This window comes from Trachemys scripta, chromosome 2 (assembly GCF_013100865.1).
Source record: "Trachemys scripta elegans isolate TJP31775 chromosome 2, CAS_Tse_1.0, whole genome shotgun sequence".
NCBI lineage: Eukaryota > Metazoa > Chordata > Testudines > Emydidae > Trachemys > Trachemys scripta.
Genome location: NC_048299.1, coordinates 233236425 through 233261509, shown reverse-complemented (window position 1 = coordinate 233261509; position 25085 = coordinate 233236425). Strand labels below are relative to the sequence as shown.

The 25085-nt window shown below is 40.4% G+C and overlaps 1 protein-coding gene across 5 annotated transcripts in view; it reads left to right on the top strand.

Moving 5' to 3' along the window:
- Positions 1–23908, top strand: part of SNX16 (sorting nexin 16) — a 39267-nt gene extending 15359 nt beyond the window's left edge. For all 5 annotated transcript variants that reach the window (XM_034763199.1, XM_034763197.1, XM_034763200.1 and 2 more), the window contains 5 exons: positions 2560–2708; positions 17089–17158; positions 19890–20026; positions 21885–22004; positions 22270–23908. In XM_034763199.1, coding sequence (XP_034619090.1) covers positions 2560–2708; positions 17089–17158; positions 19890–20026; positions 21885–22004; positions 22270–22378 — 585 coding nt within the window. In that variant the 3' untranslated portion in view covers positions 22379–23908. The remainder of the gene's footprint in view (positions 1–2559; positions 2709–17088; positions 17159–19889; positions 20027–21884; positions 22005–22269) is intronic.
- The last annotated feature ends 1177 nt before the right edge of the window (positions 23909–25085 follow it).

The following is a 25085-nucleotide window of genomic DNA, read 5'->3' as shown; positions in this document are numbered from 1 at the left end:
TAACGGTTATAACCAATATCTTGGTTATTGTCTTGCAACTTAAGTAACAACTTGCACATTGCACATATACAGTGTTTCCATGGAGTCCTTGTGTCTGTTATTGGTTATCCTCTAGGATAACGACAGGTGTCAAAATACAATAGAATGTTTAAACTAGAAGACCACTGAATGTGAATCAGTTTGTCTTCCTGGACAAATTTCAGAGCCTTAACTCCATCTTTCTTATTCTATGCACTGCTTTGGCACTAGCTAAAGCCTGATCATACCCTCTCCCTTCACATTTTCTCTTTCCTTGGCTGTAGTGTTGGTGGTTTCAGTTCAATTGCTAGTAGCCTAGTCATCCATCTAACAATTAACATTTTGTTAGTCCTGTCAAGACAAAGGCCAAGAATTGATAAGCATAGAGATTTAACTCAACTCTCTTTCTCTCCAGGTCAAAACTGATTTGTTTTGGTGGAGAAGCTTAATCTTGTTTTGTAGATGAGGGACTGAAGGCATTTTTTGGATGCATTACAAAAAAAAATGTTACTTAGTTAGGATATAGGTTGTCAAAGTTGGAAACTGAGACTAAACTGTCACATGATATTGTCATGCGAGTTTTGTTTGGATGAGTGTGAGTGAAGGCCATTAATATAAAGCCTTTACTTTGAAGTTCCTAGTTTTTTGTCAGCATCATAACATAATAAAGATATTTTGTTTGTTTTAAAGGGAAAACTATCGTGGATTTTTTTGTCTCATTCCACTTGCAGAATTTCACACCTTTCCGATGAGTACTTTCAAAAGTTTTTCTGGCATAATTTGGAATTTTTCTTTATAATTTTAATATGTGAATCCTCTCAAAGTTTTAGGATTAAAGTACTTTACAGCAAGCTAAATTGGTACTCTAAGGATATACAAGACTTAAAAGAAGCAGAGAGAAAAAGAAGTCTGTCCACTCATATTTATAGTGTTTACTCAGCATGTATTAATACTAGTACTGCGCTCTCTGGATATCTGAGCTAAAAGGCTATACATGCAACAGGGTTCAAAAGACATGATGCAGTACACAAATCAGCTTAGGCTATGGATTGGGATGATGGCAGAAACCAGAGATAGTCACAGGTGTATGTAGCCTTCAGTTTTCTAGCAGGATAAAGATAACATTACGCTTATAAAACCTCTGACCTAGGTTGATACTGAGATTCATGAGATGGTTGTAATTTCCCTGAAGTTAAAATGAAGGTTTCTATTTGAAATACATGTGATATTTATCATAGAAGTAGACTATTAGGCAATATTTTTTGCCTTTATCATGGAATAATTTTTAACTGCTTACTGCACTGAGTAATTGATATGTCTGTAAGCACAGAGACAGATCTATCTGCAGTAGTGCATAGGTGAATCATATTGAGCACCAGGGTTTGGATAAAGGAATCTGCACAACTTTGAATGTGTGTATATAATATCCACCAAACCCAATGTCCCTTTGTTCTGGGCCCCACCTCATGCTTATATCTCTGTTTGGAAAGTACATGCAACAAATAGGGTTGCCAGACATCTGGTTTTCGACTGGAATGCCTGGTTGAAAAGGGACCCTGGCAGCTCTGGTCAACATGGCTAGCAGGGCTGCTGAAAATCTGGTTGGCTGCAGTGGCCAGTGCTGTGCGGCTCCCAGAAGCAGCTGGCATGCCCCTCCGGTTCCTAGGTGCAGATGCAGCCAGGGGAGCTCTGTAGCTACCCCTGCCCGTGGCACAGGCATGGCCCCGAGCACTGGCTCCACAGCTCCCATTGGCCAGGAACCGTGGCCGATGGGAGTTGCGAGGGTGGCGCCTCAAATTTATTTTCAGTTCAAGACCATTATGCATGGTTGAATAAGTAATAAGTTTATGATTTTGGACAGTCAGTTCACTTTCATATTTCATTTTTATATTTGGGTAAAATAGTGTAAAAGTTATTTCTGACACTTCAAAACCATGTCATTGCTGTGTGAATATGCCACAAAATATTTAGCACTGGGATTTTTGCTGGATCTGTGCATCTTGAAATGTTAATGCTCTATGCCAGAAGTGCCTCATGTATGTGTCAAAATTGATTTTGATTGGCTGGCCCGAAAAAGGGATGACTTGCATTCCTCTGGGTTTGTAATGGCTTTTATATATTTTATTTATATAGCACCTTTCAACCCAAAGAATCCTAAAGTGCTTTACAATGAAATGTTTGATGCTGTAATACTTTAGCATTTGCACAGTGCTTTATAACTCATGAAGGTATACAAAATTAAAGCATCAAAACACAAAAGTGAGGTGGGTAACTCTTCCCATTTTTCAGATGGAAAAATCGAGAGGTCAGTTGACTGCCAAGGGCCAAACAATGAATGGCAACACTGTGATTAGAAACTTACGCTGTAGTGTGGATTAGTCATTTTACGTATGCCAAATATTCATGTTGCTTGAGTTAACAATGATGGAAGGGAATTTCTGATTATTAAGGGAAAAACTGATTAATGGCTTATCTAATTCAGTATTTCAGTAGGTACACTATTTGTAGTCTTCCTTCATTTGTCTTTGGTTTCTATTTCAGTTAAAAGATATGTTTCCAGGCTTTCGATTGGCACTTCCACCAAAGCGCTGGTTCAAGGATAATTATAACCCTGACTTCCTGGAAGATCGACAGTTGGGGCTACAAGCATTCCTGCAGAATTTAGTAGCTCATAAAGACATTGCTAACTGGTATGTGCCTGTTTTTTTTTCCCCCATGTACTCTAACACCTGGAGTTGGCCTTGCTAGGCTCTAACAAACTAGCCCATCTATTTGAGCAGTAAGGTATGGAATTTTGTTGGCATTTTGATGGCTTATGCTCTGCAGTCAACCATTATATAGATTTTACTGCATCTTTTTAATCTCTATAAAGAGGAAATTGTGGTATATTCTATTTTAGATGGTTAATTTAAAAACTGCACATTTTAAAAAAATTAAATGCAAGACAAATCACAAGGCATGTTTACTCTGAGATTATTTCTCTGTGCTGAATACAGAATTAATAAATGGCTTTTTATTTATATTGGAATGAGACAATGTTAGGTTTTCACAGTTTTATGGGCCTACAGTACCACACCACAATCACTTCCAACAATGTGCATAAATTTGAGATGTTTAAAGTTATGTAACTTAGTATCACCATGCAAGATAGTTTTATCAGTGGTATAACAACAGGAGTATTTCTATATTCTGATTTTTCATAATACATTAAAAATTTTCTAGAGTCCCACTGATACGAGACTTTTGAATTGAGGATAATTTATACCCTCTTCTTGTGAGGCAAAAGTAACTAACAAATAAAATTTTAAGATTTCGTGAGGGAGTAATTGGGGAAGGAGAAGAGATTGAAGTGGGTGCTGGGAGGGAGAAGTGCAAATTAGAGAGCCTCTGCACAGTAGTCTACATTGAAACAAGGGGAGTCTCTAAAAGAAAGGGAAATGGTGTCCATCTCTTTCACCATCTCAGGGCTTGCACTTAGAAAGGAACCACCAAGTTGCTTCCTTAAACTGTATGAATGTTATTGTGAGCTTTTCCCCCTCAGCCCTTCATAGCTAAAAAAGCTGCCTTTTTATCTCAGGTTAATTAACATGCCTTAGCTATCTTGAGATAAAAAAAACGGCAGTGAAGACCAGGCACTTCAGTTTTACCATGAGGTAAATAGCCCTATGCCCCTGCCAGCAGTTAACCGTGGCAAGTTTACCTCATGCTAAAACTGAAGTGCTTTGTCTTCACAGTGTTTTTTATCTTGGGATAGATAAGGCATGTTAATTACCCTGAGGTGAAAAAGGCAGCTTTTTTAGCTTTGAAGACAAGCCCTTAAGGCTTGTCCACACTTGAAATGCTACAGCAGCACGAAGCTGTAGCACTTCAGTGTAGTAGACACTACCTGTGCCAATGGGAGGGCTTCTCTGTTAGTGTAGGTAATCCACCTCTCTGAGAGGCGGTAGCTAGGATGACAGAAGAATTCTTCCATTGACGTAGCGCTGGGAGTTAGGTTGGCTTACCTACACCACTCAGGGGTGTGGATTTTTCATATCCCTGACCAATATAGGTAAGCCAACATAATTTTCTAATGTAGACCAAGCTTAAGTCTCCTTACCATAAATGTCTTTTTGCAGAGAGTACAAAAATATTTATTGTGTGATTGACTGGAAGGCATCTTGTTCCAAAATCTTTTTTGGGATTGGTCCTAACTACATGACTATTTGCATGATAGCTGCATTCCACCAAAAAAATGGAACTGTTGACCAATAGGAGAAGGCTTGTTAGTTTAGGAGACAGCACTTTCACAGAAGCTGGATCTAGCTATGGAACTTGCTCCCAGGAGAGAATGTTCATGGCCCTCACCACTTCCAGAACTAAATGCAAAACCTTTTTGGCTTAGTTTTTCCTCAGTAAGTTCTTCCTACATAGATCCTGATGGGGAGGGAGTGTTAAACTAATCAAGCTATTCATCAAGCTGGGAAATAAGACTTATTTCTATTTTTAAGTAGTTGAGTGGTATTCAGATTGTAAGCCAGTGGGTACCATTTAAGTACTTAAATTGGCCACCATGATGGCTGTATTACAAGAACCTGAATAAAATAGCTTTCCTGCTGGTCACCTCAGTCTGCAATCCAATTTTATGCATTCTGTAGTATGCTGTGCATTCTGGGATACATTTTGGTCCAGAATCCATGGTATTTGAATTGACTGTTGGATCTTATGTTTAGAATGTGCATGTTTACAAAAATGCTCTGAGACTTGTTTGAGAATGTATGCGTGCACAGTTAAACAGTCACATTCTTTTTTTCAACCCCACCATCATGAAGAAATTGAATACAAAACCCTTTACTAAAAGTGGTTTTATATGAAGTAAAATCAGGAAATTTAGTTATGGTTCTGACAACTGTTACTTGGTCAAGTTGTACATCTGTCTTTAAATTCAGTGTGTGTTTTGTAAATTTCTTGTGTTTTAGAATTGCCCTTACAGTTTTGCTTGCCTCTAACTGGTTGAGTCCCACAAAACTGCAGCACTGGTTATTATGCTGTGCAAGAGTCTCTTAGACCTTATCTACACTTAAGAGTTTTATTGAGGTAACTATTTTAATTAAGAGTGTGGCTTTAAAAAACAAAAACAGAATAATTACACCAAGGAAAGCTCTAGTGTGCCTGAAGTTATACTGGTGTAAAGGAATAGCTACACCATATAAAGTGCCTGTATATTGGTTTAACAGTCCACACTATGGGTGTTGTACTGCTAAAACTGTATCTGTATAGTTACGGTGGTACAACTTTCTAGTGTAGATAAGCCCTTACTCTGCTGCCATGCATCTGTAGATCTATCAAGGGTCTCACATCTCACAATGACTCTCATATTTAATAGGTCTGTCATGTATCTTAGAGATAGACGTGTTCCACTACAGGATATCCTGTAGCCTAGTGGAATGTATCACAAGCCAGGAGACCAACTGCTGTTAATGTTTCGGCACACTTCACAACCCATATTAACCAAGATCTTATGTCCTATCAAAGGGGTGGTAATTATTATTATTAACACATTTTACATGTAAGATACCTGAAAAATTGCACAAGATCACATCAGGCAGAGCAGGAATAGAAATTCAGTCTCAAATATGACAAATCCACTTGGCCATGCTGACTTTCAGAAGGAATATGCCAAATGATGAGGTATGACTCTACTCCCAACACCAGGAATCCGGTACCTAACATTCCAGTATTGTCTGAGAGATGTGTAACTACTGGAAAACTGTGTGACATGTTGTCTTCTAGAGGTTTGTCCATAGCTGAAATGGAAGAAATTTGTGCTGTGGCTTTTAAGGTCATGGGCTTACATCCTGCTGATGACCCATATTGGAGGTTGAGCTCTCCACCTACAAAACTTAAGATACTCCTGCAAATCCATGTAATAGGGAGAAAGGAGTCTAACCTGCTAAGTAGGGGACTCAGCTGTGCTTTGCTCTTCAGAGGCAGCAGCACCTTTCTTGTCCTTCCACCCTACCCTAGGGGGAGTCTTAAAGGGAGGCACTCAGTTTCCTGCTGTTCAGATTTATAGAATAGCTTTACACATGTGCTTGCTTCCTCTGCCTCCCCTGCCCACTAGATATGGCATAATGCAACTCCGTCTTTCACTTGGCACTGCTGCCTATTTCTGTTGTATTGCCTGCTTACAGATAGGTAATAGGACTGGAGGGAGAGGGAATCATGTTGTAACAGCTGGCAGGAGAAGCCGAGGTCCTTGCAGAGGGATTAAGAAGGTGAAGAAAGCTACAAAGGGAGAGGCTGTTCTAGATTTGATTTTTGACAAATAGGGAGGAACTGGTTGAGAATTTGAAAGTGGAAGGCAGCTTAGGTGAAAGTGATCATGAAATGGTAGAGTTCATGATTCTAAGGAATGGTAGGGGGGAAAACAGCACAATAAAAATAATGGATTTCAAGAAGATAGACTTTAGCAAATTCAGGTTGATTTTATAGAAGTTGATTTTTTAGAAATCGATTTTATACAGTCGATTGTGTGTGTGTCCACTAAGCGCATTAAGTCAGCGGAGTGTGTCAACAGTACCAAGGCTAGTGTCGACTTTCAGAGTGTTGCACTGTGGGTAGCTATCCCATAGTTCTCGCAGTCTCTGCTGCCCACTGGAATTCTGGGTTGAGCTCCCAATGCCTGATGGGGCAAAAACATTGTCGCAGGTAGTTCTGGGTACGTGTCTTCAGGCCCCCCTCCCTCCGTGAAAGCAACGGCAAAAAATCATTTCTCGCCTTTTTTCCTGGGTTACCTGTGCAGACAACATACCATGGCAAGCATGGAGCCCACTCAGCTCACCGTCACCATACGTCTCCTGGGTGCTGCTGACAGACACGGTACTGCATTGCTACACCGCAGCAGCTCCTTGCCTTTGCAAGGTAGCAAAGACGGTTAGCAGTTGTACTGCACCGTCTGCCACCGTCTCCTGGTTGCTCCTGGCCGACCTCGGTGATGTCGGTCGGGGCACCTGGGCAGACATAGGTGCTCCTGGCCGACCTCATGGAGGTCGGTCGGGGGCGCCTAGACAAAAAGTTTCGTCTAATGGAGATTCAGTCCTGCCTGGAATATCATGCCAGCTGGAGGCTTCTGCCTCAGGCTGCTCTCCCAGCCGGCAGCACCGCGTGGTCACACCTATCCCAGCCTACCCCTTGCTCCCATGGCTCATGAAGCCTGGACAGTAGTAAGGAGCAGTTCAACTATAATCTGAACAAGTGCAGAATGGTGGTAGAATGTGCCTTTGGACGTTTAAAAGCTCGCTGACGCTGTTTGCTGATTAGGCTGTTTGCGATTAGATTAGAAGAGCACAGCAAGGCGTGCTGCACATCACAGAGGCTTTGAAAACCAGTTTCATGACTGGCCAGGCTTCGGTGTGACAGTTTTGTGTGTGTTTCTCCTTGATGCAAACCGCCCCCTTTGTTGATTTTAATTCCCTGTAAGCCAACCCTGTAAGCCATGTCGTGAGTCGCCCCTCCCTCCATGAGAGCAACGTCAGACAATAGTTTTGCACCTGTTTTCCCGCAGACGACATACCACGGCAAGCTTGGAGCCCGCTCAGATCACCGCGGCAGTTATGAGCACTGTAAACACCACCCGCATTATCCTGCAGTATATACAGCACCGGAAACTTCAACAGCAAGTGAGGAGGCGACGGCAGCGTAGTGACAAGAGTTATGAGGACATGGACACAGAGTTCTCTCAAAGCATGGTCCTGGCAATTTGGACATCATGGTGCTAATGGGGCAAGTTCATGCCGTGGAATGCGATTCTGGGCCTAGTGGGCATAGTGTTGCAGGTCTGGGATGTTTCCCAGTGGCTGCAAAGCTTTCGCCTGCGTAAGGGCACTTTCATGGAACTTTGTGACTTGCTTTCCCCCACCTTGAAGCACAAGAATACCAAGATGAGAGCAGCCCTCACAGTTCACAAGTGAGTGGTGATAGCCCTCTGAAAGCTTGCAACCTCAGGCAGCTACCGGTCAGTTGGGAATCAATTTCGAGTGGGCAAATCTACTGTGGGAGCTGCTGTGATACAAGTAGCCAACGCGATCACTGAGCTGCTGCTATCAAGGGTAGTGATTCTGGGAAATGTGCAGGTCATAGTGGATGGCTTTGCTGCAATGGGATTTCCTAACTGTAGTGGGGCGATAGACGGAACGCATATCCCTATCTTGGCACCGGACCACCGAGGTAGCCAGTACATAAACCGAAAGGAGTACTTTTCAATGGTGCTGCAAGCACTGGTGGATCACAAGAGACATTTCACCAACATCAACGTGGGATGGCTGGGAAAGGTACATGACGCTCGCATCTTTAGGAACTCTGGTCTGTGTGAACGGCTCCAGCAAGAGACTTACTTTCCAGACCAGAAAATAACCATTGGGGATGTTGAAATGTCTATAGTTATCCTTGGGGACCCAGCCTACCCCTTAATGCCATGGCTCATGAAGTCGTACACAGGCACCCTGGACAGTAGTCAGGAGCTGTTCAACTATAGGCTGAGCAAGTGCAGAATGGTGGTAGAATGTGCATTTGGATGTTTAAAAGCTCGCTGGCGCAGTTTACTGACTCGGTTAGACCTCAGTGAAACTAATATTCCCATCGTTATTACTGCTTGCTGTGTGCTCCACAATATCTGTGAGAGTAAGGGGGAGACGTTTATGGCAGGGTGGGAGGTTGAGGCAAATTGCCTGGCCGCTGATTATGCACAGCCAGACACCAGGCTGTTAGAAGAGCACAGCAGGGCACGCTGCGCATCAGAGAAGCTTTTAAAACCAGTTTCATGACTGACCAGGCTATGGTGTGAAAGTTCTGTTTGTTTCTCCTTGATGAAACACCCCCCCCCCCTTGGTTCACTCTACTTCTCTGTAAGCCAACCGCCCTCCCCTCCCCCCTTTGATCTCCGCTTGCAGAGGCAATAAAGTCGTTTCAAATTCATGGATTTTTTTATTAATTCGTCACACAAATGGGGGGATAACTGCCAAAGTAGCCTGGGAGGTGTGGGGGAGGAGGTAAGGACAAGGCCACACTGAACTTCAAAACTTATTGAATGCCAGCTTTCTGTTGCTTGGGTAGCCCTCTGGGGTGGAGTCGTTGGGTGGCTGGAGGCCCCCCCCCCCCACCGCGTTCTTGAGTGTCTGAGTGAGGGAGGCTATGAAACTTGGGGAGGAGGGCGGTTGGTTACACAGGGATGCAGCGGCGGCCTGTGCTCCTGCTGCCTTTCCTGCACCTCAACAATACGCCGGAGAATATCAGTTTGATCTTCCAGTAGCCTAAGCATTGCTTCCTGCCTCCTCTCATCACGCTGACGTCACCGATCATCTTGCTCCTGCCATCTCTCCTCTTGCTCCTGCCACCTGTCCTCATGTTCATTTTGTGCTTTCCTGCACTCTGACAGTGTCTGCCTCCAGGCATTCTGCTGGGCTCTTTCGGTGTGGGAGGACTGCATGAGCTCAGAGAACATTTCATCGTGAGTGCGTTTTTTTCGCTTCTAATCTTCACTAGCCTCTGGGACGGAGATGATACGGGGAGCGTTAAAACATTTGCAGCTGCGGGAGGGAGAAAAAGGGAGAGTAGTATTTTAAAAGTCACATTTTAGAGAACAATAGGTAGACTCTTTCACGGTGAACCAAGCTGTTAACATTACATAGCACATGTGCTTTCTTTACAAAGTCGCATTTTGCCTCTTACATTGAGGGCCTGCCGGTTTGGTGTGAGAGATCTCACATGCAGGGCTGGCGGGCAACAGAATTTGGTTTGCAGGCAGACATGGAAAGCCACAGTCTTTTGGCTTCTTTAACCTTCATAACATGTCGGGATGGTTTCAACAGCAGCGCCCTCATTTCCCATACCAAGCACCCATTGGGTTGGCCATTTAAAATGTGTTGGCCATTTAAAAGGAGGGGCTGCGGTTTTCGGGTGAACGTGCAGCACAAACCCAACTAAAACCCCACTCGCACACACCCAATTCTCTGGGATGATCGCTTCACCCTCCCCTCACCGCGTGGCTAACAGTGGGGATGATTTCTGTTCAGCCACAGGCAAACAGCCCAGCAGGAACGGCCACTTCTGAATGTCCCCTTAATAAAATCCCCCTATTTCAACCAGGTGACTCTGGGAGTACATTCAGGGGAGCTTCACTGAGATGTCCCTGGAGGATTTCCGCTCCATCCCCATACTCGTTAACAGACTTTTCCAGTAGCTGTACTGGCCGCCAATGCATCCCAAGTCTTCAGGGCAAATTAATCATTAAACACACTTCCTTTTAAACCATATATTATATTTACAAAGGTACATTTACCAGAGGTCCCTTCTCTGCCTTCAAGGTCCAGGAGCCCACCTTGGGTGGGTTGGGAGGGTACTAGATCCAGGGTGAAAAACAGTTCCTGGCTGTCAGGGAAAACGGTTTCTCTGCTTGCTTGCTGTGCGCTATCTTCAACGTCCTTCTGGCTCATCATCATCCTCATCCCCAAAATCCGCATCCCTGTTGTGTGAGAATTCATTGATGGAGTCCACACACAGGGTGGGGTAGTTGTAGGGGCACCCCCTAAAATGGCATGCAGCTCATCATAGAAGCGGCATGTCTGGGGCTCTGACCCGGAGCAGCCATTTGCCTCTCTGGTTCTTTGGTAGGCTTGCCTGAGCTCCTTAAGTTTCACGCGGCACTGCTGCGGGTCTCTGTTATAACCTCTGTCCTTCATGCCCTTGGAGATTTTTTTTCCAATATTCCAGCATTTCGTCTTTTTGGAACAGAGTTCTGATAGCACGGATTCGTCTCCCCATACAGCGATCAGATCCAGTACCTCCCGTTTGGTCCATGCTGGAACTCTTTTGCGATTCTGGGACTCCATGGTCACCTGTGCTGATCAGCTCTGCATGGTCACCTTGCTGATCAGCGCGCCACGCTGGCCAAACAGGAAATGAAATTCAAAAGTTCACGGGGCTTTTCCTGTCTCCCTGGCCAGTGCATCTGAGTTGAGAGTGCTGTCCAGAGCGGTCACAATGGAGCACTCTGGGATAGCTCCTGGAGGCCAATACCGTCAAATTGCGTCCACACTACTCCAAATTAGACACAGCAAGGTCAATGTCAATGCTAATCTCCTCGTCAGGGAGGAGTATAGAAATTGATTTTAAGAGCCCTTTAAGTCGACAAAAATGGCTTCGTGTGGACGGGTGCAGGGTTAAATCAATGTAACGCTGCTAATTTGGACCTAAACTCGTAGTGTACACCAGGGCTCAGGGAGTTGGTAGGTAAGATCCAATGGGAACAGGGCCGGCTCCAGGCACCAGCCCACCAAGCTTGTGCTTGGGGCGGCACCTGGAGCGGGGCGGCGCAGTGCTCCGGCCGGTCCGGGAGAGCGGAACCCCGGCCGGACTCTCTGCCCTCCTCCCTGCGCTCCGGCCGCCGGGGAGAGCGGAGCCGCGGCCGGGCGCTCCGGCCGCCGGGGAGAGCGGAGCCGCGGCCGGGCGCTCCGGCCGCCGGGGAGAGCGGAGCCGCGGCCGGGCGCTCCGGCCGCCGGGGAGAGCGGAGCCGCGGCCGGGCGCTCCAGTCTCCCCCCGGCGCTCCGGCCGGTTGGGGAGAGTGGCCTGTGGCCGGGCTCGGCGCCCTCCCCTGCCACACTGGGGGGTGGGGGAGCAACGGGAGGCTTTTTTGCCTTGGGCGGCAAAAAAGCCAGAGCCGGCCCTGAATGGGAAGCAAGTCTAAGGGGATAAACAGTTAAAGAGAGTTGGCAGTTTTTCAAAGAGACATTATTAAGGGCACAAGAGCAAACTATCCAACTGTGTAGGATAGGAAGTATGGCAAGAGACCACCCTGGGTTAACCAGGAAATCTTCAGTGATCTGAAACTCAGAGTTCTACAAAAAATGGAAAGTAGGTCAAATTACAAAGGATGAATATAAACAAATACTACAGGTATGTAGGGACAAAATTAGAAAGGCCAAGGCCCAATATGAGAATAAACTAGCTAGAGACAAAAAGTGTAACATGAAAACATTCTACAAATACATTAGAAGCAAGAGGAAGACCAAGGACAGGATAGGCCTGTTACTCAATGAGTGTGGGGGAGGGGAACAATAACAGAAAATGTGGAAATGGCAGAAGCCTTAAGTCTAAACTTACTAAATTATTAATATTAATATTTAAAAAATATTGTTTCGGGGAGCAGGGGGGTTTGTTTGTTTTCACCAGAAAGGTTAGTAGCGATTGGGCATCTAACATAGTGAATGCCAGTGAAAATGACGTAGGATCAGAGGCTAAAATAGGGAAAGAGCAAGTTTAAAAATTACTTAGATAAGTTAGATGTCTTCAAGTCACTAGGGTCTGATGAAATACATCCTAGAATACTCAAGGAGCTACTGAGGAGATAGCTGAGTCATCTTCAAAAAAGTCATGGAAGACGGGAGAGATTCCAGAGGACTGGAAAAGGGCAAATATAGTGCCCATCTATAAAAAGGGAAATAAGGACAACCCAGGGCATTAGACTAGTCAGCCTAACTTCAGTACCCAGTAAGATAATGGAGCAAATAATTAAGCAATCAGTTTGCAGAGACCTAGAAGATAATAAGGTGATAAGAAACAATCTGTGTGGATTTGTCAAGAACAAATAGTTTCAAACCAACCTAATGGCTTTCTTTGACATAACAAGCCTTGTGGATGGGGGGAAGCAGTAGATTTGGTATATCTTGACTTTATTAAGGCTTTTGATACTGTCTCGCATGGCCTTCTCATAAACAAACTAAGAAAATACAACCTAGATGGAGCTACTATAAGGTGGGTGCATAACTGGTTGGAAATCCATTCCCAGACTAGTCATCAGTGGTTCAGAGTCATGCTGAAAGGTGCATATTGAGTGGGGTCCCGCAGGGATCAGTTCTGGGTCTGGTTCTGTTCAACATCTTCATCAATGATTCAGATAATGTCAGAGAGAGTACACTGATAAAGTTTGTGGATGATACCAAGCTAAAAGGGGTTGCAAGTGATTTTGAGGATAGGATTAAAATTCAAAATGATCTGGGAAAAGTGAAGAAATGGTTTGAAGTAAATAGGATGAAATTCAATAAGGACAAATGAAAAACGTTCCTTCTTAAATGGAATAATCAGTTGCACACGTACAAAATGGGAAATGACTGCCTAGGATGGAGTACTGCGGAAAGGGATCTGGGGGTCATAGTGGGACCACAAGCTAAATGAGTCAACAGTGTAAAACTATAGCTAAAAAAGCAAACATCGTTCTGGGATGTATTAGCAGGAGTTTTATAAGCAAGACACAAGAAATAATTCTTCCACTCTACTCCGTGCTGATTAGGCCTCAGCTGGAGTATTGTGTCCAGTTATAGGTGACACATTTCAGGAAAGATGTGGACAAATTGGAGAAAGTCCAGAGAAGAGCAACAAAAATTATTAAAGGTCTAGAAAACATCACCTATGAGGGAAGACTGAAAAACTGAGTTTGTTTAGTCTGGAGAAGAGAAGACTGAGAGGGGATGTAACAGTTTTCAAGTGCATAAAAGGATGTTACAGGGAGGAGGGAGAAAAATTGCTTTTTGTCCTATCCTCAGAGGTTAAAGAGAACAATGGGCTTAAATTGCAGCAACTGGTTTAGGTTGGACATTAGGAAAAACTTCCTAACTGTCAGGGTGGTTAAGCACTAGAAAAAAATGCCTAGGGAGGTTGTAGACTCTCCATCATTGTCTAGCCTGCTCTTAAAAATCTCCAAACACCTGTCAGGGATGGTCTAGATCAGTGGTTCTCAAACTGTGGGTAAGGACCCAAAGTGGGTCGTAGCCCCGTTTTAATGGGGTTACCAGGGCTGGCTTAGACTTGCTGGGGCCCGGGTCTGAAGCCTGAACTCCATTACGTGGGGCTGAAGCTGGAGGGCTTCAGCCCTGGGCAGTGGGGCTCAGGTTACAGGCCCCCTGCCTGGGGCTAAAGCCCTTGGGCTTTGCCCCCTCCCCCAGCCCAGGGTGATGGGGCTTGGGCGGGCTCAGGCTTCAGTCCCCCATCCTGGGGTTATGTAGTAATTTTTGTTGTCAGAAGGGGGTTGCAGTGCAATGGCGTTTGAGAACCCCTGATCTAGGATAATAATTAGTCCTGTCATGAGTGCAGGGGAGTGGACTTAGATGACCTCTCACGATTCCTTCCAGTCCTATGATTCTGTGTCATAATCTGAAAGGGGAAACTCCCTTCCCCATTATGGTCTGAAAGGGTAGAGATAAAGGAAAGGGGAAGAGGCTCTCATTTCCTGCTCCTTTCTCCCTAAAGTCCCTGTTTGGAGTGGGGATGGGGCAGTGAAATTAAAGTTAAACACCATAGTAATACAAATTAAAATGCATTCCCAAGGGAGTTACAGTAAATAGTAGACATAAATTTTAATTTCTTAATTTCTGTTAATGCAAAAATGCATAATGTACATTTTTGTACTTGACTCTAATTTGCCAAAAAAATTTATAGTAGAAAATCACAGGACTTTCCACAAGCTACTCTACTGACGCACCAAGGAACTGATATGACCTATTGTAAATAGAAGTATTTATCTAGCAGACTGAGTACTTAGATGTAATTATTATGCTTTTTGGTTATCCTCTTTCCACACAATAAGAGCTTTACAGCATTTGTCACATTATTCTAATCCCACATTTTGTAGTGTAATAGAATTACTACCAAAATAATGTTGAAACTAGATACTTTAAAATACATTTGGATTGAACTTTGTGAAATCAAGGGTGAAGATATTAGAGGACAATGGTGAGCTGCAGTACTTTTATGTAATAATTCTTCCATGTTAGCCATATGCAATCTCGTTAAACACAGCTCACATCTTATAAAAAGAATGGTTCAACCAGATAAAGATGGACTATAGAACCTTGTTAAAAAGAGGGTCATCTGTTTAAACAGTCAACTAAACAAATTGACACATTGCTCTAATATGGTTGTTTTTCAAGATGGCCCAACTTTCTGAGGTTGAATAACTATTTTTACATGTGAAAAGTGTCGAATTGATTTTTATTTTTTCTAGAAAATTAATAGATCACTCTGTAATCCAATCAGTCATGGCTGGAACGAATCTAAAATTAGCAGTTAGATAAGATCCAGCCACAATTGATAGGATTACATAGTGATTTCAAGTACTATATGAATATTTAAGTCTCAAAATTCTTAGGAAAAACTTATTTTAATTGCAGAAAAAACAGACAAATTGTTTACACTAGTCATAATTTGAGTGGGATGGAGACTTGAAAATTAAGGCCTGTAATGGAAGTCTGGATGCAGTCTTAACTTTAGAGTCAATATTGTGTCTCTAACATGGTCTCCAACCTCCACTTAATCTAGATAACAGCCAACTGATTTCCCAGAGCGGAATTGTTTATGGTGGCATAAGGGGTACTGCTGCCTACTGTGATTTAAAAAGTGGAGCGATTGGGGCAAATGGGAATTTAAACTACATATTGGCAAAAATAATTCCAAAGAGGGAGAGGTCTCTCGAACAGGAAAGTGGAAGCAACATCAACTAGTCATTCAAAACTGAGTTGAAAAAAGCATTTAGGAACATACTTGACAATCCAGCAATGAAACGGAGTATAGTAGTCTCTTTGCAGTCCACAAATCTAGTGGAGAGTGAAAAGCTGAAAGAAGAAAAAATAGCAAAATAAATGGTTAAGCATAGAGTGGAGCGTGTATTTCTGCATTTCTTTTGGTTACCAGTCTTAATTAAAGTTGGTTAATTAGACAAGTAGGTGAAAAAAAACTTGTTCCCATTAAGTTTTACATGTGCTCTTCCACTGAATACCTGTTCCTGTGTTTCAGATTTCGGTGTGGTTGAGAGAAGTGGAAAATGACATTCCCTGCATGCAACCTGTAGGGAGTGAAGAGGGCGGGGGGATATGAAATTAGGGGCCCAGACTTCTGTTTCTACTGCACCAATTCTAGCTTTAGACGCTTCAAGGGTGGAAGGAACTGCATTCTTGACATTGTTTTTAATCCAAGTTAAAGATGATGATATCTGTAGCAGGGTAAACCAGAACCCCAGAAGTCAGGCTTGGCAAGTCAAGGAAGGAGAGAGATTTGAGAAAATGTAAAAAAAAAAAAAAAAAAAAAAAAAAAAAAAAAAAAAAAAAAAAAAACGTATTTAACTTATTTAATACTAATTAATATTTTTTAATTTTTTCTTTTTTCAAGAAATGTACAAAAGCTATGCAGTGCAATGAGCACTCAAATTAATAATTACATACACTAAGACAAAGGAATGCAGACATTATGTTATCTATTGCTGTCAACTTCTAGCTTCTGTTTTCTGATACAGGAAATGTCTGGCTTCTAAAGATGAATGTGTATTAGTTACAAATGTCATCTATAAAATATAGGTTTTAGTAATGACAGAACATAACCCACTTACATGCAATTCATCCACGTAACACCAAACTTGGTACCTGTAATTTTTTTTACTGTGTATTGGTTAATGGATTGGGATTTTAAACCAAGATTCTGCAAATAGATCATCTTTGTGTACCACTGTATCTGTGCAGAGCCCCATTGATGTAACTGAAGAAGAGCATCCTTAGAGGGATCCATGTGTAGGTTCTAGCCCTTACTAATTAGTACTGTGGTGATTTTAGTCCACCTTTTAATATTTATTTTATATATATATAAACAAGAGAACTTTACTGTTAAATATTTAAGGTGCCTGATAAGTAGCTTGTCAGTTGTCATCAAAATGATCAATTTCTCTCAAGAAGCTCAGAAATCCTCATTTTAAACTAGAAACTCCCCTATATATTTAATTCATAACTTATGCATGGATGTAAAAGCTTATGAGAAATTCATATAGTATCTAAGTACTGTTGCTGTCTAAATACACAAGCATGGCTCACATAAGAAGAGTATATAAACACTTACGTGTATTGGCGGGAATAATATGAAAGCATTGATTCCGTTCTTTAACAAAATCATTAGTCACTTGCAGAAACCCTTCAGTTGTATTCATCTTTAGATGTTGTTGCATGTTTCTTTTACACCTCAGCTCAATATATATAATTTTTTTGTTTTTTGGTGAAGCCTTGCAGTGAGAGAGTTTCTTTGTTTGGATGATCCACCAGGTCCATTTGATAGCCTAGAAGAGAGCAGGGTAAGTGCTATATAACATCATGTGACAAGAACAAATAGTAAATATAGAACAATAATCATGTTTGTTTTTAGAATATTATAAAATATTGGTGGAATAGAGCAGAATGTTACAACTAAGACCTTTGTTTCCCATATGGCATTTTTCCTGTGTAGCTAAGGTAGACTTTCATTCATTCGTAATCAGAAAGTAGTAAATGCTTATGCTTAATTCTAAAACTGACCAACCATTTTTGAATGATCTGGGTCCATTAATAATCTTTTGTCCTCTTCTATTGATACAATGATCCCTAAATGTACTTTGTCCCCAGGGGTTGCTACAGTATACTAGTTGTTGGCACACGTGAAGTGGGTAAGAAGACAGCTAGAGTGTTAGTGGCAAAGGTCTAGTTTAGAGTATGACAAACTACAGGATAAAGTTACTGAAATTGTATGTCATAGTTGTACAAGTTAGTTTTCTGGCTTCACAGTAGCATCAGCACAGTCCCAATCAGCAGGAATATTCCAGGTGGTGAACAAATGGTTAATCCAGGCCATTTACATTTAGTAAAAGAATCTCATGTTTCTCACATTGAGTTACTTTGCAGATAAAATAACTCTGATTCAGACTGAGCTGTCTGTTGTGGCAGCAGTCTTCCCTTGCTTGAATTTCGGTTCAGTGAAAACTTCAGCAATGCTTTTTGCAGGGAGCACATTACCTTGATGCATTGTAATTTATGCTGTCGGTTTGTTTCTGGATGCAGTCTGAACTGATGGTTGAGACCTATAAAGCCATAAACAAATTGAGGCATGGCTGTCCAAAGCTATGTCTGCATTGGGGAATTTTAAAAGAATCTCACTGGTTCAACTGAACTCATATTAATGCTGGTGGAAGCTAGAATGTAGATGCAGCTCCTTCAGCCAGACCCATTTTTACCACCGAAGAAACTTGGAACCCAACTTCTGACCATCTCTCTCTGGGCACATTATTGTGTACATCTGCAAGGATTCAGTGTATCATTTTGTATAGTATACACTTTCATTTAGAAGATGGTGAAATCAGTTTTTGTGTTAACCATTTCATCGTAAACTCTGAGGTAAAAACAAACCATTTTTAATAATGCAAACTAATTGAATGACTAGTTCACGCTCATTAAACAAGCGTTCTGTTCATAGCGATAATGATCATAGACATATTTTCCTGATAGGTATCTCAAGCTTAGATTCTATTAGTGCTAATCCATCTCCCTGCCAGCCTAAGAACTTGCATAGTACACTTACTAATGTTTAGTCCCATGCAGATTTCAATACTTTCTTTGGGCAGCAGGGTTTAGTGGAAATCTTTATTGGAAATCCATATTCCAGGATTATTTTTGTAAAAAATAAGTACCCATTTAGCACAATTAACAGCTGCTTTATGGAATCTTAATTCAGTCTGTACATTTTTCTTTCTTTGTGGACTATTTATGACAAACATTTAGGTGCATTAATCTAGCTGTTCATACACTTTTGTAAGGAATTTGTATAAATGTTTTACACTATTTGTACATATATAATGACCAATCTCTAAACCCTAAATACTCTGACCTTCTGCAAAATACAACAGAATCCACATAAATGGCTTCCTGAAATGGAACGCCTGATTAATTGGAGTCATTGTTAAGGGTTCACTGAAAATGTTCACTGTGAAGGTTTCATTGGGTGCTGTGTGTTTTCTGCAAGACTATTCCTGCTATGAACTTGTGTGAACAAAACTCATGCTAAACTGACTATTTGTTTCTCATGGCCTAGGTAAATTAAGGTGAATTTACTATACCATAGGCAATAAGATGAATTAACTTTTAAACCATGAAGTAATATAAAATCAGATATCTTTTAATGTATAGAAATGTCTCTGAATTGGGGATACATTGTGTTTTGTTTCAAATCTATATAATTGTAAATATTACCACCAATTTCATTAATTGTTATTCAGCGATGGATTTGTTGAAGCAAAATACAGTATCTTTCCAAAACATATTTTTACAGGTGACTTTTAGACTTCTGAAAAACAATAGAAGTGCTGACACTATCTTAACTGTAGCATACAGGTAACTTCACTAATATGAACCATATTACTTTTGACTTTAATAGGGCATAGCTCTGTCTAAAATATTCACATTTAATAAGTCCAGTGAATCAATGGTTAACTGCATGTAATATAAACCAAAAAGTTCACCTCTGAGTTGGATGGTTTCATTATTTAGTGAAGACACATACATTATTAAATCAGAAGTGCTCATTACTGGTGGCAGACTTACTGTTAACAGTAATAGAACAGTGGGCTAGATGCCAAGATTTATACCATATCCGGCACTAAATGGATATATAGCAGTTTACTTTAGCCTTACACATTAAAACTGGAGTGAGTTCACTGCGAAATTCAGTAGTGTGTACATGCAAGGATTACCTTGCAGAATGGGGACCTACTTTGTCAATCCTGTACATTTATTTTGCAGTTGGTTAAATACATGTCAGTGGTGTGACATAGCAAAAGTATTTTAGTTGTGGTATGGTGTAATAAATGGTTCAAAGCCAAGTTGCATCTTTTTTTTAAAGACAAAAGTACAACTTTTAAAGCTCATTAGACAGCTCTTCAGGCGATCAATACAAAGAAAAGCAATTATAACCCCGTAACTATTGTATATTTTTAAAAGAAAAGCCGTAAACTCAGACCACTGTGGTGACAGGCAACTAACCTTGACATTTTCTTTTAGGCTTTTTGTGAAACTTTGGAGGAAACTAATTACCGTCTCCAAAAAGAACTTATTGAAAAACAAAGGGAAGTGGAATCATTGAAGAAATTATTAAGTGAAAAACAACTTCATATAGATACTATAGAGACAAGAATTAGGTATGTTGTGGCTTCAGTATTTTCAAAATTTCACAGACAGATATTAGTAGCTATCCAGATACATCAGTCAAGTGGCTGCGCTGAAGGCAGTGTTTTAAATAATGCTTTCTCATACATTGAGGGGCTAGCTAAGGAAATGTTCTGTTTGGTTTTTAAATCATTTTGCCAATCGTACTGGTCCACCTCCTCTAAGATCAGTGAGAACAGGTAAGAATGTTAAGTACAGTCTAAACTTTGTCTCTGCAGTCCTTGGTGTGTGGAATGCCTTCCTGAAGGTGAGAACAGTGGTATATTTGGCTTGCTTTAGAAGTTAAAGTTCCCCTATATTTGAAAGCCTTTGACATGGCAAAATGATTGTTTGATCTACTCTTGTGGTTTTCTCTCTTGTATTTCATGTGTGTTTATGGTTTTAACTTTGTTGCTCTGAGGTGCTTGGTGTGCTGCAGCAGATAGACAATTTGTGGTGCTGTTTCAAAGCTCTTTAAATCAAAGAAAGTGGCAGAGCTTCATAATAAAATTTTATTGTGCATATCTGCTAAAGTGTGCAGCAGACCCAGGGGAGATGATGTTGGAATATTGAGAGTTCTTCAGGACCTGCTGAATCTATCATTCTGGAATTTTTATTTGGAAAGGAATGAGTCCTCACAGCTATGTTAGAAGCTTTAAAAGCTCTAGGGATGTGTACTATGGCCTATACAAGTTCACTAAAACAATGAATATGGTGTTGGATGCATGACTTGAATTTAGTCATTAACACAATAAGAAAATAGTTTGAGGAAATGTTACTGCAGCTATTGCAAAAAAGATTAAGAAAACTCACAAACAAGCCACCAGTCACAATAAACAAAGATATAAATATTATTCTTTTTATAGCTTAAATTTCAACCAATCTTAAAATATACAGTATTAAGATTGTTTTCAAACAATTTTAAATGTTTCCCATCCAACTGCAGTTTCTTCTTTTCATAACACTCTACCTTGAAAACAGCTTTATCTTTTTTTTTTTAAGGTAGGGGTAGGGATTGGAGGAGATGTTTGTATGGGTAGGAAAAGAATAAATTTGATTTGGAGAGAAGAGATGGAGGCAAGAATGAGAAGAAATTAATGAATAGTATGAAAAAACAAACAGCTTTGAACTTCATTCATGTTACAATTAAGTGCCAGATATATTTCCCAGATGGAATATGCTCTGGGGACAATCCATAGTCTCATGGCAAAATATCCATTTATAGCCAGGATCTGTAGTACAGGAACTTGCCACTGACCTAGTAACTTTTGTCCCATCATGCTTCAGGACAGACCTGCTACCTTTCTATGTTTCATTGCTAATGAAACACTATCCTACTTAGGCAAACTTGTGAGAAGATCTGTGTGTTTGTTATATCAACCAATACCACTTATTTTCCATCATTGGCAATTTTCTATGACCTGTGTTGTACAGGAGGTCAGACTAGATGATCTCAATGGTCCCTTCTGGCCTTGGAACCTATGAAGGAGAGCCTTAAAAAATATTGTCTAACATTCATCTGCATTTGCTGCTAATCTCTTACCCTGAAGTCACAGTCCTCTGAGGCATCAGAATCATTTTGCAATTTGAAGGACAGAGGCTTCAGGTGAGGAATAAGCAGCTGGAGCAGATGAGCTGCTCCAAAACATATATCCTGTGTAAACTGTGGAACTTTCTAATAATAAAAGAAACAAGAGGGGTAAGTAGAGGGAATGATAGTTGTTTCTAAATAAAATGTCCCATTTAAAATGAAGCATTAATGGCTCTTCAAGTGTTGATTCACTACTGAATGTTTTGCCATAAATATATTGGTTGTATTCTACATAAATGTCTCTCTTGAATTTGCTGTAGAGATTTGTCTTTAGGAAATGGGAAAACGCGCAGAATGTCAGGAGAAGAAAGCGAGTGCAGTGGCGAGGTGGAGTCTTCTGCAATAGAAGCAGATCAGGGCGCCTTGGGAGATGACAGCAGGTAAATGCAACTTTATTTTTTAACTTAAAATACATTAAGTACATGACTGCATAGACATACTACTCATCTTTTTGCGCAAAACTGTTTACTGCACAAGATTAGCATCTGTACACGGTGTTTGATATGGACCTTGGAGAAGAGGAGGAGGTAGACTTGCAGTGAGGAATAGTTACCTAGTTTTGCAAATGTTTTGCAGATGCCATGAAATTAATACAGAGCAACAAACTGGTTTCTGTATGACATACTTATTGATCTGTTGTTGCAGCTCTGATAAAGAGAATCATGAGACGTGCTGGAGTGGCTCATTGGCTGAAAACTCTGTACCAGAAATTGAAGTTGCTGAAGTAGCATATACTGCTGATGAAGAGGAATAAATTAACAGCAGCTGTCATTACCTTCAAAAGTTTCATAATGCTTGGGACAGACTATTTGTAGGTAAAAGCATGCAGTAGCTGTAAAGAATTTACAGCAAAGAGCAAGAATGCACACAGTTATTGTTTACATAAACAAATCCTTACAAATTATTCACATAGGAAATATACTCATTGCTGCTTTGATTCAGTTTTTATCCAGCCTTTATATATTTAATATATTATACAATCTAATTAGGGCTAAATTCAGCTATGCCTAGATTCTGAAGTACTGAACACAGAAGATCATGATGATTTGCTAGGGTAGTGACTAAAGCTACGTATATGTAGTCACCAATCACATGTGACGTGTTACGTATTGCATGTTGCTACAAATGTGATATATTTAATGTGTTCATCTGTTTGATGTTTGTTTGTTTGTTTTTTCAAATTCTTATATAGCCATAAATTAATGCTCATTGACGTAAAGATGAACACAACTTGGGTTTAATCAGACTATAGGAGTTACCATGTTTTTAAAGTTCTAAATGAAAATCATTTCTCTGGAATTTTAATGCAATAAAATAAGACTTGCAGTGACAAAAGAAAAGGATTTATGAAATGGGATGATCATTGGACATTTTAATAAAACAAACTTGTTGTTGCTGAAAGGAGTGAGCCATGGAAACCCAACACATGGTGTATGTTCATCACATTATAGCATGTTGCAATAATTGATTTAGTTCAGTAATGCATCTTTAAAATCCCACACCTTTGTGTCACACCCACTTAATGATAAAATCAGTGATGTTGCCTTTTATCCAGAACACTACCTCTTACCTTCTTGCTAATGCATACATACTTTGGTTTTTTTAAAAACCAATCTAGATTATATGTAGATGACTGAATGACTTGTAAAAATAAAAAAAAGCCATATTTTTTCTTCACATTCATAATTAGGTTGAATCTAGTTGCAATGTATTTTTGTTTCAATATATTGTACACATGAGAATATTGCTACAAAACATTCTATAGCCTATTTTTCAAAATGTATTAAGCCAAGTGATGCACTTTATAATAATTAAGACTCGTTTGTGCCAAGTTCAATTGGCTAATTTCTTTTGAGAAAGGGGAGTTGCAGGGAGGGAGAGGATTATGTTGTGCCTTTTTGTATTTTACTTGTTCATTACTACAGAAGTTTGCTATAGTACTGTGGGTCAGCTTTATGAAATCTTTCATACAGCTTGTTTCTGTTCTGTACATATTTACTGAAAGTGCCTTGTTTTCTTCTGCTCTTCTAGTGGGAAGAATGCTCCCCCTCCCCAGCCGTATCACTCACTCCTTTGTTTAATGCTGTTAATATGCAGTGTCTGTGTGCTGGAGTTTTCAAAGCTAACTTTGTATTTCAGGCTGTATATATAATCTTTATGCAGAACTGTATGAACCCTTCTGAGGAAATAAAACTACAGACATCACATCAACTTTCTTTATCTGTTGGTAGAAAGATTTTCAGTACCTTGTGAGAGAAAAATATAAAAATATGTTTGAAAGACACATCTGCAGTGTCTCATTTATGTCATACAGTTCAACTTTTAGTCTAAACTGTCATTTTTGTACCAAAATTTAATGTCTGCATGAAAATGTAGGAATGCTGCACAACATATCAGGAAACGTACTGTACTTCTACTGAAGGTAAAATAAAAAGTGATTTAACAGTTTGAATATACTCCTGGGATAGCCTTTAAGGCATCCAGAGAATTCAATACAATTACTGACTTCTGGTACAATTTATAGTTACATCTCTTTTTTTGATAACTTGTCATCAAATCCCAGCAATCACTTACATGTTTTAAAAAAAAGGTCTGAACTAAATGTACTAAAATAGTATTGGTTTTAGGATTACAAATGTTTAAAAAAAAAAAAAAAACTTGAAAGAATTTCGCTGATCATTTAGACAACTCTATTTTAAAATTCTCCACCTATGTTAATTTTCTGTCTGCCTTTACTCATTTAATGAATATAAGCCTAAATACAAAAATTTTACAAAGCAATTAAATGGGAGAGTCCAGAGTTGGGGGGGGGGGGGGGAGGTTTTGTTTTGCCCTGCTCTCTGTAAAGATTGTAGTACAGTAGAACACCAGAGTTACGAACTGACCAGTCAGCCACACACACCTCATCTGGAATCAGAAGTACTCAACAGCAGCAGAGACAAAAAAAAAAAAAAGTGTGTGGGGGGGGGCAATTACAGTTCAGTACTGTGTTAAACTTAAACTACTAACAAAAATTAAGGGAAAGTTTATTAAAAAAAAAAAGATTTGACAAGGCAAGGAAACAGTTTGTGCTTGTTTCATTTAAATTAAGATGGTTATAAGCGGCATTTTTCTTCTGCCTAGTAAAGTTTCAAAGCTGTATTAAGCCAATGTTCGGTTGTAACTTGAAAGAACAACTGTAACGTTTTGTTCAGTGTTATGAACAACCTCCATTCCCGAGGTGTTTGTAACTCTGAGGCTCCACTATATGCCTCTGTTCTTATAAACTGGGCTTTAATTGCCATATTTTGTGTGCAGCCTCTATTTCCTTTGAGCACACTTCCAGTTGGTACCTCTCAGATACTTATGTGGATTGACACAGTGGGTTTTTAAATCAATTATTCATACAGTGCATTTGAAATGTACTGACTAAGGCTTCCCTGTAATAGTCAGACCTGGCTAAACAAAAAATGCAGTTTTGT